We start from the raw sequence: 19,618 nt of genomic DNA, 5'->3' as shown, positions 1-19,618 counted from the left end.
CATGCCCCGTACTGGTAAATTGCCTGCCCCGTACTATCTATTTTCCTTACAGGATCATGAGAACAGCTCTTCCCAGTGAGCATTTGTACCAAAGATTCATACCTATTACATCCAATGACACAGAGGTGACATTTTCTCAGATTGTAGATACTGACCACTAGAGATGAGCGAACAGTGTTCTATCGAACTCATGTTCGATCGGATATTAGGCTGTTCGGCATGTTCGAATCGAATCGAACACCGCGTGGTAAAGTGCGCCATTACTCGATTCCCCTCCCACCTTCCCTGGCGCCTTTTTTGCTCCAATAACAGCGCAGGGTAGGTGGGACAGGAACTACGACACCGGTGACGTTGAAAAAAGTAGGCAAAACCCATTGGCTGCCGAAAACATGTGACCTCTAATTTAAAAGAACAGCGCCGCCCAGCTTCGCGTCATTCTGAGCTTGCAATTCACCGAGGACGGAGGTTTCCGTCCAGCTAGCTAGGGCTTAGATTCTGGGTAGGCAGGGACAGGCTAGGATAGGAAGGAGAAGACAACCAACAGCTCTTGTAAGAGCTAAATTCCAGGGAGAAGCTTGTCAGTGTAACGTGGCACTGACGGGCTCAATCGCCGCAACCCAGCTTTCCCAGGATCCTGAATGGAATACACTGTCAGTGTATTCCCGTATACCCGATATATACCCCGATACCCGTTCCAACGGTGTGCCCCCCCACCTTCACCCCAGAAATACCCTGCAAGTCCCCTAGCAATAGAATTGGGGCTATATACACCCACAATTTTTACTACTGGTATACAGTGCCATTGTCTGACTGGGAATTCAAAGAATATATTGGGAATACAAATACCCTCATTTCTTGCTACTGCCATATAGTGCCAGTTTCTGACTGGTAATTCAAAGAATATATTGGGGTTACGTGCACCCACAATTTTTACTACTGGTATACAGTGCCATTGTCTGACTGGGAATTCAAAGAGTATATTGGGAATACAAATACCCTCATTTCTTGCTACTGCCATATAGTGCCAGTTTCTGACTGGGAATTCAAAGAATATATTGGGGTTACGTGCACCCACAATTTTTACTACTGGTATACAGTGCCATTGTCTGACTGGGAATTCAAAGAATATATTGGGGTTATAAATACCCTCATTTCTTGCTACTGCCATATAGTGCCAGTTTCTGACTGGTAATTCAAAGAATATATTGGGGTTACGTGCACCCACAATTTTTACTACTGGTATACAGTGCCATTGTCTGACTGGGAATTCAAAGAATATATTGGGAATACAAATACCCTCATTTCTTGCTACTGCCATATAGTGCCAGTTTCTGACTGGGAATTCAAAGAATATATTGGGGTTACGTGCACCCACAATTTTTACTACTGGTATACAGTGCCATTGTCTGACTGGGAATTCAAAGAATATATTGGGGTTATAAATACCCTCATTTCTTGCTACTGCCATATAGTGCCAGTTTCTGACTGGTAATTCAAAGAATATATTGGGGTTACGTGCACCCACAATTTTTACTACTGGTATACAGTGCCATTGTCTGACTGGGAATTCAAAGAGTATATTGGGAATACAAATACCCTCATTTCTTGCTACTGCCATATAGTGCCAGTTTCTGACTGGGAATTCAAAGAATATATTGGGGTTACGTGCACCCACAATTTTTACTACTGGTATACAGTGCCATTGTCTGACTGGGAATTCAAAGAATATATTGGGGTTATAAATACCCTCATTTCTTGCTACTGCCATATAGTGCCAGTTTCTGACTGGTAATTCAAAGAATATATTGGGGTTACGTGCACCCACAATTTTTACTACTGGTATACAGTGCCATTGTCTGACTGGGAATTCAAAGAGTATATTGGGAATACAAATACCCTCATTTCTTGCTACTGCCATATAGTGCCAGTGTCTGACTGGGAATTCAAAGAATATATTGGGGTTACGTGCACCCACAATTTTTACTACTGGTATACAGTGCCATTGTCTGACTGGGAATTCAAAGAATATATTGGGGTTATAAATACCCTCATTTCTTGCTACTGCCATATAGTGCCAGTTTCTGACTGGTAATTCAAAGAATATATTGGGGTTACGTGCACCCACAATTTTTACTACTGGTATACAGTGCCATTGTCTGACTGGGAATTCAAAGAGTATATTGGGAATACAAATACCCTCATTTCTTGCTACTGCCATATAGTGCCAGTTTCTGACTGGGAATTCAAAGAATATATTGGGGTTACGTGCACCCACAATTTTTACTACTGGTATACAGTGCCATTGTCTGACTGGGAATTCAAAGAATATATTGGGGTTATAAATACCCTCATTTCTTGCTACTGCCATATAGTGCCAGTTTCTGACTGGTAATTCAAAGAATATATTGGGGTTACGTGCACCCACAATTTTTACTACTGGTATACAGTGCCATTGTCTGACTGGGAATTCAAAGAGTATATTGGGAATACAAATACCCTCATTTCTTGCTACTGCCATATAGTGCCAGTTTCTGACTGGTAATTCAAAGAATATATTGGGGTTACGTGCACCCACAATTTTTACTACTGGTATACAGTGCCATTGTCTGACTGGGAATTCAAAGAATATATTGGGGTTATAAATACCCTCATTTCTTGCTACTGCCATATAGTGCCAGTTTCTGACTGGTAATTCAAAGAATATATTGGGGTTACGTGCACCCACAATTTTTACTACTGGTATACAGTGCCATTGTCTGACTGGGAATTCAAAGAGTATATTGGGAATACAAATACCCTCATTTCTTGCTACTGCCATATAGTGCCAGTGTCTGACTGGGAATTCAAAGAATATATTGGGGTTACGTGCACCCACAATTTTTACTACTGGTATACAGTGCCATTGTCTGACTGGGAATTCAAAGAATATATTGGGGTTATAAATACCCTCATTTCTTGCTACTGCCATATAGTGCCAGTTTCTGACTGGTAATTCAAAGAATATATTGGGGTTACGTGCACCCACAATTTTTACTACTGGTATACAGTGCCATTGTCTGACTGGGAATTCAAAGAATATATTGGGAATACAAATACCCTCATTTCTTGCTACTGCCATATAGTGCCAGTTTCTGACTGGGAATTCAAAGAATATATTGGGGTTACGTGCACCCACAATTTTTACTACTGGTATACAGTGCCATTGTCTGACTGGGAATTCAAAGAATATATTGGGGTTATAAATACCCTCATTTCTTGCTACTGCCATATAGTGCCAGTTTCTGACTGGTAATTCAAAGAATATATTGGGGTTACGTGCACCCACAATTTTTACTACTGGTATACAGTGCCATTGTCTGACTGGGAATTCAAAGAGTATATTGGGAATACAAATACCCTCATTTCTTGCTACTGCCATATAGTGCCAGTTTCTGACTGGGAATTCAAAGAATATATTGGGGTTACGTGCACCCACAATTTTTACTACTGGTATACAGTGCCATTGTCTGACTGGGAATTCAAAGAATATATTGGGGTTATAAATACCCTCATTTCTTGCTACTGCCATATAGTGCCAGTTTCTGACTGGTAATTCAAAGAATATATTGGGGTTACGTGCACCCACAATTTTTACTACTGGTATACAGTGCCATTGTCTGACTGGGAATTCAAAGAGTATATTGGGAATACAAATACCCTCATTTCTTGCTACTGCCATATAGTGCCAGTTTCTGACTGGTAATTCAAAGAATATATTGGGGTTACGTGCACCCACAATTTTTACTACTGGTATACAGTGCCATTGTCTGACTGGGAATTCAAAGAATATATTGGGGTTATAAATACCCTCATTTCTTGCTACTGCCATATAGTGCCAGTTTCTGACTGGTAATTCAAAGAATATATTGGGGTTACGTGCACCCACAATTTTTACTACTGGTATACAGTGCCATTGTCTGACTGGGAATTCAAAGAGTATATTGGGAATACAAATACCCTCATTTCTTGCTACTGCCATATAGTGCCAGTGTCTGACTGGGAATTCAAAGAATATATTGGGGTTACGTGCACCCACAATTTTTACTACTGGTATACAGTGCCATTGTCTGACTGGGAATTCAAAGAGTATATTGGGAATACAAATACCCTCATTTCTTGCTACTGCCATATAGTGCCAGTGTCTGACTGGGAATTCAAAGAATATATTGGGGTTACGTGCACCCACAATTTTTATTACTGGTATACAGTGCCAATTTCTAACTAGGAATTCAAAATGCGCAAGGCTCCCGGAAAGGGACGTGGACGAGGCCGTGGGCGAGGTCGGGGGAATGGTTCTGGGGAGCAAGGTAGCAGTGAAGCCACAGGGCGTCCCGTGCCTACTCCTGTGGGGCAGCAAGCATTGCGCCACTCCACAGTGCCAGGGTTGCTTGCCACATTAACTAAACTGCAGGGTACAAACCTTAGTAGGCCCGAGAACCAGGAACAGGTCTTGCAATGGCTGTCAGAGAACGCTTACAGCACATTGTCCAGCAGCCAGTCAGACTCTGCCTCCTCTCCTCCTATTACCCAACAGTCTTGTCTTCCTTCCTCCCAAAATTCCGAAGCTTTACAGAACAATAACCCAAACTGTCCCTGCTCCCCAGAGCTGTTCTCCGCTCCTTTCATTGTCCCTCAACCTGCCTCTCCACGTCACGATTCCACGAACCTAACAGAGGAGCATCTGTGTCCAGATGCTCAAACACTAGAGTCTCCTCCATCTCCGTTCGATTTGGTGGTGGATGACCAGCAACCCACCCTCATCGACGATGATGTGACGCAGTTGCCGTCAGGGCATCCAGTTGACTGGCGCATTGTGCGGGAGGAGGAGATGAGACAGGAGTTGGAAGAGGAAGTGGTGGATGATGAGGACACTGACCCGACCTGGACAGGGGGGATGTCAAGCGGGGAAAGTAGTGTGGATGTTGAGGCAGGTGCAGCACCAAAAAGGGTAGCTAGAGGCAGAGGCAGAGGTCAGCAGCTTAGGCGAAGCCAGGCCACACCCGGAATCTCCCAAGATGTTCCAGTTCGTACCCAGCCCCGAAAAACTCCCACCTCGAGGGCACGTTTCTCGAAGGTGTGGAGTTTTTTCAAGGAATGCGCCGAGGACAGATATAGTGTTGTCTGCACAATTTGCCTCTCGAAATTGATTAGGGGCTCTGAGAAGAGCAACCTGTCCACCACTTCAATGCGCCGTCATTTGGAATCCAAGCACTGGAATCAGTGGCAGGCAGCAACGGCAGGACAAAGGCCGCCTGCCGTTCACGCCACTGCCACTGCCTCTGCCTCTGCCTCTGCCACTGCCACTGCTGACTGTGCTGGCGATGCACTCCAGAGGACGAGCCAGGACACCACTTCATCTGCCTCCGCCACTTTGTTGACTTCTACCTCATCCTCCCCTGGTCCTGTCTTATCTCCTTCTCCTGCACCATCAAAGGCACCATCAGGCGTTTCTTTACAACAACCCACCATCTCTCAGACATTGGAGCGGCGGCAGAAATACACTGCTAACCACCCACACGCGCAAGCCTTGAACGCCAACATCGCTAAACTGCTGGCCCAGGAGATGTTGGCGTTCCGGCTTGTTGAAACTCCCGCCTTCCTGGACCTGATGGCAACTGCGGCACCTCGCTATGCCGTCCCTAGCCGTCACTACTTCTCCCGGTGTGCCGTCCCCGCCTTGCACCAGCACGTGTCACTCAACATCAGGCGGGCCCTTAGTTCCGCGCTTTGCACAAAGGTCCACTTGACCACCGACGCGTGGACAAGTGCATGCGGACAGGGACGCTACATTTCACTGACGGCACACTGGGTAAATGTAGTTGAGGCTGGGACTGCTTCCCAAACTGGCCCGGTGTACCTCGTCTCCCCGCCTAACATTCCTGGCAGGGACACGAGAAGAACACCCCCCTCCTCCTCCTCCTCTACCGCCTCCTCCTCCGCCACCGCCTCCTCCTCCGCCACCGCCTCCTCCTCCGCTGTTAGATTGACCCCAGCTACGAGTTGGAAACGTTGCAGCACTGGCGTTGGTAGACGTCAGCAGGCTGTGCTGAAGCTGATCAGCTTGGGGGACAGACAGCACACTGCCTCCGAGGTGAGGGATGCCCTCCTCGATGAGACGGCAATATGGTTTGAGCCGCTGCACCTGGGCCCAGGCATGGTCGTTTGTGATAACGGCCGGAACCTGGTAGCAGCTCTGGAGCTTGCCGGACTCCAACATGTTCCATGCCTGGCCCACGTCTTCAACCTAGTGGTGCAACGTTTCCTAAAGAGCTACCCCAATGTTCCAGAGCTACTGGTGAAAGTGCGGCGCATGTGCGCCCACTTTCGCAAGTCGACAGTAGCCGCTGCTAGCTTAAAATCTCTCCAGCAACGCCTGCATGTGCCACAACACCGGCTTTTGTGCGACGTCCCCACACGCTGGAACTCAACGTTTCAGATGTTGAATAGAGTGGTTGAGCAGCAGAGACCTTTGATGGAATACCAGCTACAAAACCCTAGGGTGCCACAAAGTCAGCTGCCTTAGTTTCACATCCATGAGTGGCCATGGATGAGAGACCTTTGTGACATCCTACGGGTCTTTGAGGAGTCCACAAGGAGGGTGAGCTCTGAGGATGCGATGGTGAGCCTTACAATCCCGCTCTTGTGTGTTCTGAGAGAATCCCTGATTGACATCAGGGATAACTCAGATCACACAGAGGAGTTAGGGATAGCATCCGATCCGTCACAGCTGGAGAGTAGGTCCACACATCTGTCCGCTTCACTGCGTTTAATGGAGGAGGAGGAGGAGGAGGAAGAAGAGTTGTCCGATGATGTGATGGTGATACAGGAGGCTTCCGGGCAACTTCGAATCATCCCATTGTTGCAGCGCGGATGGGTAGACATGGAGGATGAGGAGGAAATGGAGATTGAACTTTCCGGTGGGGCCAGAGGAGTCATGCCAACTAACACTGTGGCAGACATGGCTGAGTTCATGTTGGGGTGCTTTACAACCGACAAGCGTATTGTCAAAATCATGGAGGACAACCAGTACTGGATCTTTGCTATCCTTGACCCCCGGTATAAAAACAACATCTCGTCTTTTATTCCGGTAGAGGGGAGGGCCAATCGCATCAATGCTTGCCACAGGCAATTGGTGCAGAATATGATGGAGATGTTTCCAGCATGTGACAGTGGCGGCAGGGAGGGCAGTTCCTCCAGTAGGCAACCAAGTTCTCACCGGTCCACACAAACGAGGGGCACACTGTCTAAGGTCTGGGACACCTTGATGGCACCCCCTCGCCAAAGTGCCGCCACGGAGGGTCCTAGTGTCACCAGGCGTGAGAAGTATAGGCGCATGTTGCGGGAATACCTTTCCGACCACAGCCCTGTCCTCTCCGACCCCTCTGCGCCCTACACGTATTGGGTGTCGAAGTTGGACCTGTGGCTTGAACTTGCCCTATATGCCTTGGAGGTGCTGTCCTGTCCTGCCGCCAGCGTCCTATCTGAGAGGGTGTTCAGTGCAGCCGGTGGCATCATCACTGACAAGCGCACCCGTCTGTCAGCTGAGAGTGCCGACCGGCTCACTTTGATAAAAATGAACCACCACTGGATAGAGCCTTCATTTTTGTGCCCACCTGTGTAAAGCACCCCAACATGAAACTCCATGTCTGTACTCAACCTCTCCAATTCCTCCGCATCCTCATACTCATCCACCATAAGCGTTGCACAATTCTGCTAATACTAGGCTCCCTCCAACATGATTTCCCCCAACTCTGCTGGTTAGAGGCTCCCTCCACCCTGATTTCCACCAACTCTGCTGGTTAGAGGCTCCCTCCACCCTGCTTTCCCACAACTCTGCTGGTTAGAGGCTCCTTCCACCATGAATTTGCCCAAACTGGGCTGTTTAGAGGCTCCCTCCACCATGAATTGGTCCAAACTGGGCTGGTTAGAGGCTCCCTCCACCATTAATTGGTCCAAACTGGGCTGGTTAGAGGCTCCCTCCACCATGAATTTGCCCAAACTGGGCTGTTTAGAGGCTCCCTCCACCATGAATTTGCCCAAACTGGGCTGTTTAGAGGCTCCCTCCACCATGAATTGGTCCAAACTGGGTTTTTTAGAGGCTCCCTCCACCATGAATTGGTCCAAACTGGGGTGGTTAGAGGCTCCCTCCACCATTAATTGGTCCAAACTGGGCTGGTTAGAGGCTCCCTCCACCATGAATTGGTCCAAACTGGGCTGGTTAGAGGCTCCCTCCACCATGAATTGGTCCAAACTGGGGTGGTTAGAGGCTCCCTCCACCATTAATTGGTCCAAACTGGGCTGGTTAGAGGCTCCCTCCACCATTAATTGGTCCAAACTGGGCTGGTTAGAGGCTCCCTCCACCATGAATTTGCCCAAACTGGGCTGTTTAGAGGCTCCCTCCACCATTAATTGGTCCAAACTGGGCTGGTTAGAGGCTCCCTCCACAATTAATTGGTCCAAACTGGGCTAATTAGAGGCTCCCTCCACCATGAATTGGTCCAAACTGGGTTTTTTAGAGGCTCCCTCCACCATGAATTTGCCCAAACTGGGCTGTTTAGAGGCTCCCTCCACCATGAATTGGTCCAAACTGGGCTGGTTAGAGGCTCCCTCCACCATGAATTTCCCAAAACTTGGCTGTTTAGAGGCTCCCTCCACCATTAATTGGTCCAAACTGGGCTGGTTAGAGGCTCCCTCCACCATGAATTGGTCCAAACTGGGGTTTTTAGAGGCTCCCTCCACCATGAATTGGTCCAAACTTGGCTGTTTAGAGGCTCCCTCCACCATGAATTGGTCCAAACTGGGGTGGTTAGAGGCTCCCTCCACCATTAATTGGTCCAAACTGGGCTGGTTAGAGGCTCCCTCCACCATTAATTGGTCCAAACTGGGCTGGTTAGAGGCTCCCTCCACCATGAATTTGCCCAAACTGGGCTGTTTAGAGGCTCCCTCCACCATGAATTTGCCCAAACTGGGCTGGTTAGAGGCTCCCTCCACCATGAATTGGTCCAAACGGGTTTTTAGAGGCTCCCTTCACCATGAATTGGTCCAAACTTGGCTGTTTAGAGGCTCCCTCCACCATGAATTGGTCCAAACTGGGGTGGTTAGAGGCTCCCTCCACCATTAATTGGTCCAAACTGGGCTGGTTAGAGGCTCCCTCCACCATTAATTGGTCCAAACTGGGCTGGTTAGAGGCTCCCTCCACCATGAATTGGTCCAAACTGGGGTTTTTAGAGGCTCCCTCCACCATGAATTGGTCCAAACTTGGCTGTTTAGAGGCTCCCTCCACCATTAATTGGTCCAAACTGGGCTGGTTAGAGGCTCCCTCCACCATGAATTGGTCCAAACTGGGTTTTTTAGAGGCTCCCTCCACCATGAATTTGCCCAAACTGGGCTGTTTAGAGGCTCCCTCCACCATGAATTGGTCCAAACTGGGTTTTTTAGAGGCTCCCTCCACCATGAATTGGTCCAAACTGGGCTGGTTAGAGGCTCCCTCCACCATGAATTGGTCCAAACTGGGGTGGTTAGAGGCTCCCTCCACCATTAATTGGTCCAAACTGGGCTGGTTAGAGGCTCCCTCCACCATTAATTGGTCCAAACTGGGCTGGTTAGAGGCTCCCTCCACCATGAATTTGCCCAAACTGGGCTGTTTAGAGGCTCCCTCCACCATTAATTGGTCCAAACTGGGCTGGTTAGAGGCTCCCTCCACAATTAATTGGTCCAAACTGGGCTAATTAGAGGCTCCCTCCACCATGAATTGGTCCAAACTGGGTTTTTTAGAGGCTCCCTCCACCATGAATTTGCCCAAACTGGGCTGTTTAGAGGCTCCCTCCACCATGAATTGGTCCAAACTGGGCTGGTTAGAGGCTCCCTCCACCATGAATTTCCCAAAACTTGGCTGTTTAGAGGCTCCCTCCACCATTAATTGGTCCAAACTGGGCTGGTTAGAGGCTCCCTCCACCATGAATTGGTCCAAACTGGGCTGGTTAGAGGCTCCCTCCACCATTAATTGGTCCAAACTGGGCTGGTTAGAGGCTCCCTCCACCATGAATTTGCCCAAACTGGGCTGGTTAGAGGCTCCCTCCACCATGAATTGGTCCAAACTGGGTTTTTTAGAGGCTCCCTCCACCATGAATTTGCCCAAACTGGGCTGGTTAGAGGCTCCCTCCACCATGAATTGGTCCAAACTGGGCTGGTTAGAGGCTCCCTCCACCATGAATTTGCCCAAACTGGGCTGTTTAGAGGCTCCCTCCACCATTAATTGGTCCAAACTGGGCTGGTTAGAGGCTCCCTCCACCATGAATTTGCCCAAACTGGGCTGTTTAGAGGCTCCCTCCACCATGAATTGGTCCAAACTGGGTTTTTTAGAGGCTCCCTCCACCATGAATTGGTCCAAACTGGGCTGGTTAGAGGCTCCCTCCACCATGAATTTCCCAAAACTTGGCTGTTTAGAGGCTCCCTCCACCATTAATTGGTCCAAACTGGGCTGGTTAGAGGCTCCCTCCACCATGAATTGGTCCAAACTGGGGTTTTTAGAGGCTCCCTCCACCATGAATTGGTCCAAACTTGGCTGTTTAGAGGCTCCCTCCACCATGAATTGGTCCAAACTGGGGTGGTTAGAGGCTCCCTCCACCATTAATTGGTCCAAACTGGGCTGGTTAGAGGCTCCCTCCACCATTAATTGGTCCAAACTGGGCTGGTTAGAGGCTCCCTCCACCATGAATTTGCCCAAACTGGGCTGTTTAGAGGCTCCCTCCACCATGAATTTGCCCAAACTGGGCTGGTTAGAGGCTCCCTCCACCATGAATTGGTCCAAACGGGTTTTTAGAGGCTCCCTTCACCATGAATTGGTCCAAACTTGGCTGTTTAGAGGCTCCCTCCACCATGAATTGGTCCAAACTGGGGTGGTTAGAGGCTCCCTCCACCATTAATTGGTCCAAACTGGGCTGGTTAGAGGCTCCCTCCACCATTAATTGGTCCAAACTGGGCTGGTTAGAGGCTCCCTCCACCATGAATTGGTCCAAACTGGGGTTTTTAGAGGCTCCCTCCACCATGAATTGGTCCAAACTTGGCTGTTTAGAGGCTCCCTCCACCATTAATTGGTCCAAACTGGGCTGGTTAGAGGCTCCCTCCACCATGAATTGGTCCAAACTGGGTTTTTTAGAGGCTCCCTCCACCATGAATTTGCCCAAACTGGGCTGTTTAGAGGCTCCCTCCACCATGAATTGGTCCAAACTGGGTTTTTTAGAGGCTCCCTCCACCATGAATTGGTCCAAACTGGGCTGGTTAGAGGCTCCCTCCACCATGAATTGGTCCAAACTGGGGTGGTTAGAGGCTCCCTCCACCATTAATTGGTCCAAACTGGGCTGGTTAGAGGCTCCCTCCACCATTAATTGGTCCAAACTGGGCTGGTTAGAGGCTCCCTCCACCATGAATTTGCCCAAACTGGGCTGTTTAGAGGCTCCCTCCACCATTAATTGGTCCAAACTGGGCTGGTTAGAGGCTCCCTCCACAATTAATTGGTCCAAACTGGGCTAATTAGAGGCTCCCTCCACCATGAATTGGTCCAAACTGGGTTTTTTAGAGGCTCCCTCCACCATGAATTTGCCCAAACTGGGCTGTTTAGAGGCTCCCTCCACCATGAATTGGTCCAAACTGGGCTGGTTAGAGGCTCCCTCCACCATGAATTTCCCAAAACTTGGCTGTTTAGAGGCTCCCTCCACCATTAATTGGTCCAAACTGGGCTGGTTAGAGGCTCCCTCCACCATGAATTGGTCCAAACTGGGCTGGTTAGAGGCTCCCTCCACCATTAATTGGTCCAAACTGGGCTGGTTAGAGGCTCCCTCCACCATGAATTTGCCCAAACTGGGCTGGTTAGAGGCTCCCTCCACCATGAATTGGTCCAAACTGGGTTTTTTAGAGGCTCCCTCCACCATGAATTTGCCCAAACTGGGCTGGTTAGAGGCTCCCTCCACCATGAATTGGTCCAAACTGGGGTTTTTAGAGGCTCCCTCCACCATGAATTTGCCCAAACTCTGCTGGTTAGAGGCTCAATCCACCCTGATTTTCAAAACAAATGTTGGTGCCAACCTCAACTTACTACAAGGGCCAAATTCACTGCTGGTGACAAGCTCTCCTCACTGCAAGTGCCAAATACACATGTTTCAAGGTGTTTTCCTACTGTCAGAGAGGTGGTATTGAGTGTGTAAAGTGTGTAGTTGTTAGGCTGTGATGTTGGGGTAATAGAGGGTCTTTGGTGTGTTAGATGCCCCCAGACATGCTTCCCCTGCTGTCCCAGTGTCATTCCAGAGGTGTTGGCATCATTTCCTGGGGTGTCATAGTGGACTTGGTGACCCTCCAGACACGGATTTGGGTTTCCCCCTTAACGAGTATCTGTTCCCCATAGACTATAATGGGGTTCGAAACCCGTTCGAACACACGAACATTGAGCGGCTGTTCGAATCGAATTTCGAACCTCGAACATTTTAGTGTTCGCTCATCTCTACTGACCACCATTAACTCTTCCTACAGCCAAAAGTCGTCTCTTCAGAGTTTACCACACATCTTAGGTTCATCACATTTCCATCATTACGTCCATCCTGATGCCCTAAAAGTGTCATACAGTTTCTATCCCTAATACTGTAATAATACCAAGATGATAGACCCCCTAGTGCCCCCTACAACAGTGACTCATGGTTCCCTCAAAAAATATCTTCGCTCAGGAAATAGTGTATCCAATAGCAATAATGTTCAGCAAATATGGCAATGGTTACCTTTTTCACTCAAAGTTTTCAACCAGGATAAAATAAACAAACAAAAAAATGCTGTTGCAAGTTTATTAGTTTAAAGCGAAGTTTCTAACCCCACCTATGCCCCATGTGATTCTACCCAGTCTTTTAGTGCCCCCACACACAATATCAGTGGTCGTTCACACAGTATAATGCCCCTCAGTGGTCCAGACACCATATAATGTCCCGTCATTGGCCCCATAGTATAACACCTCCACACAATATATCACTCCGACAGCCGATTACGTTATTGTACTACCTGAGCCAACTTCCTCATAGACTGTAGCCTTAAAGGGGCCTGTAGCGTATAAAGGATATAAAGAAGAACAGCATGGCAGGGAGCCATAGGGATATTAATGCAAGCTGTGCCACATGAAAATCATGAATATTCATCGATCCTGGATTCATGCTTCTGAATATCATGGGCAACAGTGAGAGTGGTGGGTAGTGGCAGTGTTAACCTTTTTTACTCCCCTAATAGGAGTACTACCAACACTGCTAATATACACTGAATATCATGCCTAGAACTTAGAAGCCATATTTTTTTTTAACCAAGAAGTTTTTTTGGGTAACATGGCTATGTCTTCTGATGTATATATATGTGATTGTAAATGTTTTACTACTTTTTTTTTGCAGGCCAGCTATCTCTAGATGAATTTATAGATGGTGCTCGCAAAGATAAGTGGGTGATGAAGATGCTTCAAATGGATGTGAGTCCAGGCAGCTGGATTAGTGAGCAGAGGAGAAAGAGTGCTCTGTTTTAATGTTAACCGGTTGACTTCCTTCTTGTTACTTTTCTGAAGACTTGAAGAACTCTACAGAGTTTGGGACTTCTCAGAAAGAATTTGGCCTTTGAATGCATACAATCAATTGGATGATACACTGGATGTCTGGGTTTGGTACTAGTAGCGAGCACTACAAATCAGAAATTATTATAAATTGTGATATAACTTTCTGATTCATGATGGCTGCTATCACGTTCCTGAAATGTATATGTTCTGCGCAATATTCTGCAGTGTGAACGGGCATATTATGATACCTTATCCTATGTTGTGGTGGTGGTTGTTCAAATGCTATTGCTCTGCAATCTCAATTGATACTAAGTGATTCTGCAATGTGGATTCAATTGGAAAGTGAAATTTATTTATACTTTTTATTATTTGCTTCTTAATATTCCATAGGAATGATAAAATCTGTGTCCAACTATGCAGCTTTTAGCTGGTCTGGGTTTTTAAAAGAAATTCTTCACACTAGAAGCGAAGCAGACAGACAAAGAAAACGTGGCTGAAAACAATGAGGTGGATTTACTTAACTAAATTTAAAAGAATTCTGTTGGAATTTGCTCCAAAAAAAACTGGCCTGCATGCTATGCACCGCATTTATTATGTGTTTAGGAGTTTTTCCTGTGCTTATCCTTCCCCTCTTAAATATATAGGGTGTTTGCACCCCCACTGCCAAAATTAAAATGCTGCATTTTTCCAAAACGCATGTGTGTTTGAAAATGTAGCTTTTCTGCAGATTTTCACCAAAATTTTGATGCAAACTCAATAGCAAGATAAGCCAACTAAGGGTGCGTTCACACGATGTAACGTGTCGAGTGATGTGGCACGTATACGGCATGTGAGAGTTTGCGCGACGTATACGCTCCTATTGATTTCAATGGGAGTTAGGATCGTATACGCCGCGTTATTTTGCTCCCGTGATTTTGCGCCCGCAAAATAACGTGGCGTATACGATCCTAACTCCCATTGAAATCAATGGGAGCTTTTACGGTGCGCAAAGTCTCACACGCCGTATACGTGCCACATCACGCGGCATGTTACATCGTGTGAACGCACCCTAATAGATGGTGTAAGCTACCACTAGACGGTCTAAATGGTACACCAGATTTATCATTTCACACATTATTGGACAGTCTAGTCTAAGTTTGCATTGACTAAAAATTAGGCAGGATTAATACCGGTAATTATGCTCCAAGATTTTCAACATAATGGCGCTTTTTCACACAGTATTTTATTTAGCTTTTTTCTTCAGAACTGAACTGAAGAGAATTGAAGAAAAAAAGTATAATAGAGAAATAAAGTACAGTCCAAATTTTCGGATCCACAGTATTTGGTCAGAAATGTGACTCACTCACTTCTGACTACATACTGCAACAGACTGTAATACTGCTGTCTACATTTGGCTTAAATCTCACTTGATCCTTAGTGCAGGGAACGCACTCCTCCATAGCTAACTTGCACTGTATGGCCTCTTCTACATATGTATGTACAGAATCTGTCTTCTATTTGATGCATGAGGGCTTACTAAGAAGACATCAGTTAGTCTTTTGCTAAGGAGCAACTGAAAACTTTTTATATTTGTGGAAAATCTGTGCAAAAGAGAGCCTACTGTACATCTTAAACTATTTAAAATTCAGTATATATTCATTGTATGTGTATATATAATATCATTTGTTGTCTTATGCTTTGCACTTGCATTCAACATAGACACCTGTTTAAAGTGCCCCCGGTAACAATACACATGTGGCAGCAAACATATGGATTAATCCAACAACGCATGCAATGGCTTTGTGGGTATCGCACATGGGTTTCTGCTAATTGGACCAGCCATTGTTTCAAACTTCAAGAACAAGTGCAAAGCCACATTAGTGTACAACCACTGCGGCCACTACCATGTAATAGCTCCCTAATAAGTGATGTATCTTATAATTAATAATATCGTTTTCCTGAACATTGTTTAAATGGCTGCCTCTAAAATGTCTGGTAACCAAATATGGTTTAATCTGCACATGTATACAGCACTTTAAAACCTTGTACAGATATAACACAAGAGTTTAACCTCTTCCTTGTCAAGGGGTCTTTCAGCAATGCAGAACCCTCTGGCAGGGAATTTCAGAAGACATGTATAAGTGACTGGAAGATAAATCCATAATGGACGTGGGTTGATTCCTACACACTTCTTTACATAACAGCAGTAATGTCATTGTATTTGAGCATCATTTTGTAAATGTTCTAATCTTTATTCAATTTATTTAATAAAACTAACAGCAAATGTGATAAACAACGTCTCTACATCTGGTAAAAGTTTGCTGGACAATAAAGAAAAATTCACGGTCTGTTGGACTAAGGAGCCATGTGCTATGACTTGTACGGAACCATTACGCCATCTCTTTGATACCTCCATATGCTTCCAGTTTGATATCGAGTCATACAATTTTTTTATTTGTCATATGTAATTCTTGGTGGTGTCCAAGGTGTAGGCAAGATGTTTGTAAAGCTGCCTATCCTAAGTGTCATGATATGTGTTCAAGTAATGACATTCAAAGACTAAGGCCGGTTGCAGACGACCGTGCTGCAACCATCGTGCCATGAATTAAAAGCACGGGCTGCACACGGGGATGTCATCTGTATGCCGCCCATACATGGGTTGTGCTTCTGCAGCTCCTTTCATTAAATGAATAGGAGCCACGGAAGCATGGGCTGCAAAATAGGACAGGAATAGGATGTGTCCTATCTGATGTGATCAGACTGTTGACCCGCACACGGGACCATGAAAATCCCAGTTGTGTGTACGGGCCCATAGAAAAAAATGGGTCAGTGAGCTATCCGTGAAATACTGGAAGGAGCCTAAATATTTGTTTATGTAGTTTCAGAAAGACATATTGACAGGTCCAGATCACCACTGGTGCTGATGCAACTACAACTGCAGTGCACAACTCTGCCAACATCTTATAACAGGGGTAGGGAACGTACGGCTCTCCAGCTGTTGCAAAACTACAACTCCCAGCATGCATACTTGCTCTGCTGTTCTTGGAACTCCCATGGAAGTGAATGGAGCATGCTGGGAGTTGTAGTTTCACAGCATCTGGAGAGCCGAAGGTTCCCTACCCCTGTCTTATAAGGATGGAGATTCTGCTTCTTTTCGTGGTTATGTACTATAGCTACTGGGAGGAGAGAGTTTGCTGCTCTAGATAAACTGTACAGGTAGATTACAGCGCAGTTTCTTTAAATTGGAATATCGGTCACGTGACCGGAATCCCAATTATATTATCATTGTTTGTTATATATCACACCATAGCTCTATTTAGAAGTACTAAAACTAAGAGGAAAGATTATGCTATATAGCATGTAAGCATACTGTAGTTGTTTTAATGAGGCTTGGAATAGGATAGGAGACATTGTGAAGATTTGCGCAATATTAACACAACCTGCAGCACAGATATTAGGTAAATTGACTGCTGATTGTGCTACCTGGAACATTTTGCAGAGTAAAACATTGTGAATTATATTTATGTCTAAATTCTGCCCAATATTGTCGTATAAAAAGAGGTAAACTGCTAAGAGCAGGATTGCTGGGGCTGAACTTTCCGTGGAGCTGGGGATTAGGCTGTGGTCATGAAATGACTTTAAGGCTATGGCCCCACATAGCGGGCCACAACAAAAAAGCGATACATAAAAAACCGCTGTGGCAATGCATCAAGGTTTTTCCCGCAAGCACTTTTCACAGAAAGTCTGCAGAGGTCTCTTCGGTGGACTTTTTGCTTCCATTATACTTATTGGAAAACCATCAGTGTTTCATTAATTGACATGTTACAATTTCCAAAACCACAATGTATTCGATGTCTCTATTTTTCCGCAATGTCTTGTTGATATTGAAATGTTTACTCCATGGGGAGCCCCAGCCTAAAACTTTTCACCACCATTGGCACTCTATAAAGAATCCCCCAACCTCTTTATTCAGCCCATTGTTTTACTCAATTAATCTTTACTTTCTCAGTCTCCTTTCAAATACCCAAATCTCAACGCCCATGTTCGTATACAAAGTCGTCTAATTGTACCATTTACTTTCTTACTCTAAAGCACATGGTTTTCTTTCTATGTAAAGAGCTGCAGAATATTTTGAATTTCGGAGAAAGTAACGCAAATTGAGAGTTTACTATATATTTCCCATTCCTTTTGCAGCCATTATTGGCTTTAGTTCAAAAACTACTGCAAAATCTGCAACAAAAAAAGCTGCGTTTTCACAATGCAGCGATGAAATAGGAAATAGACCAGAAGTGGCATGTGGAATAGGTTCATGGACTCAGGAAAGGATCTAGGAGTGTGGAACAGAATTTTGGTCTCAGGAGAAAAATGTGGTCACAGAGCAAGAATAGGAAGTCCAGGGCCAGAAAAAAGTTGGAATCAGGAACACAAAAACTTAATGAGTAAATACAAGGTGAACTGTGTGATACAAGGAACAATTTCCAGGGGCAGACTGATGTAAGAACCTCGAGATATCATGTACAATGTTCTGAGCAGGCCAGAATACAGCCTAGAGGATTTCAGGAGTAATGTCCAGGAGAGGGTCAGGAAGAGAAACATAAGATAAAAAAATACATCATCCAGTTGCAGGCCTTGGGAGACAACAGAATTACCAGGAACGGCTATTAAGATCAAGCCCCATACCTTATGAGAAACAGAAAACAGGAACATGTGTTGGATGGAGCCAAAGGTATCAGGAACAATGACCAAGAACAGAATTGGGATAGAACCAAGAGATACCAGGCACGGCAATCAGGAGCAGGCCTCAGGTGGAACTAGTAAGTAACAGGAAAAGTGACCAAGAACACATCATGGATGGAACCAGAAGGTACTAGGAACAGTGACCGAGAACAGGTAGGAGATAGGGAAAGACAGAAACCAGAAGTTAGGAATTGAGCCAAAGGTAATCACCAGGTAAGCATACAGGATGCAAGAGACCAAGGGATGAGGCAGAAACATTGTAAGGAACAATCCAGAGGTCAGGCACAATTGATCAACAGGACCATGAGTATATGGAACCAGATCAGGGACTGCACCTTGAGTTGTCACTTGACAGACCTCATTGGGTTTAAACAACAGGCCTTGATAATCTTCTTAGCCAAGGAAAAACAATTGTGTTGCATAGCAATAGAGCCAGAACCAGGAGTAATGATACTAATAGTTTAAAGTTGGAAAATAATTTTATTTCGGTTAGTTAGACAATTTGTATAATTTTCCTGTGTCAGCTACTAGATGTTAATCTACTTTCATCTTCCAAACTTAACTTCACCTTCTACGAGAGATGTAATCCAATGGCAATGGATTTCTTTTGATCGGATTTCTTAACTGCCCAAATTAGAATCCTAAAGAGGAAGGCAGGAGCATAAAAGGGCACATCCACTAACAAAGGTCAGGTAAACCTGTACACAGCATGGATATTCTTAGCATTGAGTAAGGGATCTAATGATCAGCATCAGTGAGTCTATAGCAGAAGATAAAAAATAATTGATGCTTTATTGCAGAGATCAGCAGCCAAAGGCATTTCAGTTGTGGCTGGTCTCCTGCTCTTAATTTGAGATTCACAATTATATATATTCACAGGTATATAAAACACAGGGGGTTAGCACCTACCCTCTTAAAGTTAAGGCTAAGGCCCCATTTTGTGAAAACGTTGCTTTTTGTGTTGCAGATTTTGCTGCAATTTTTGCATTAAACGCAGAAGTTGTTAAAGAAGGAATGGGAAATATCTAACTCTTATACTTCTCTCTTCTGCTCAATCCACTCCTGGCTTTGACTCACAAAAACGCACACAAATCTTTAACTAAAAAAGTATTTTTTTTGCAACGTGGGGATTAGCTTTAATAACAAAATGACATGCACAACAAAGTCTAGTTCTCTGCAGAGGTGTAGGTAAGGGTTCAGAACGTCTCCATTGCAGCTGCTCTGTATACTAAAAGAGCAATGGTGGAGTGGCCAGTGCAGTGCTTGAATGGGAGAAGTAATTATAAATGT

At 45.5% G+C, this 19,618-nt stretch overlaps 1 protein-coding gene across 1 annotated transcript in view; it reads left to right on the top strand.

Moving 5' to 3' along the window:
* Positions 1 to 14,386, top strand: part of GUCA1B (guanylate cyclase activator 1B) — a 33,954-nt gene extending 19,568 nt beyond the window's left edge. The window contains exon 4 of the mRNA XM_075264204.1: positions 13,458 to 14,386. Within this exon, the coding sequence (XP_075120305.1) occupies positions 13,458 to 13,585 (128 nt within the window). The 3' untranslated portion in view covers positions 13,586 to 14,386. The remainder of the gene's footprint in view (positions 1 to 13,457) is intronic.
* The last annotated feature ends 5,232 nt before the right edge of the window (positions 14,387 to 19,618 follow it).

The sequence above is a fragment of the Leptodactylus fuscus genome, chromosome 2, assembly GCF_031893055.1.
Source record: "Leptodactylus fuscus isolate aLepFus1 chromosome 2, aLepFus1.hap2, whole genome shotgun sequence".
Lineage (NCBI taxonomy): Eukaryota > Metazoa > Chordata > Amphibia > Anura > Leptodactylidae > Leptodactylus > Leptodactylus fuscus.
Note: the sequence above shows the minus strand (reverse complement) of the source record. Positions and strands in the feature narration are given on the sequence as shown.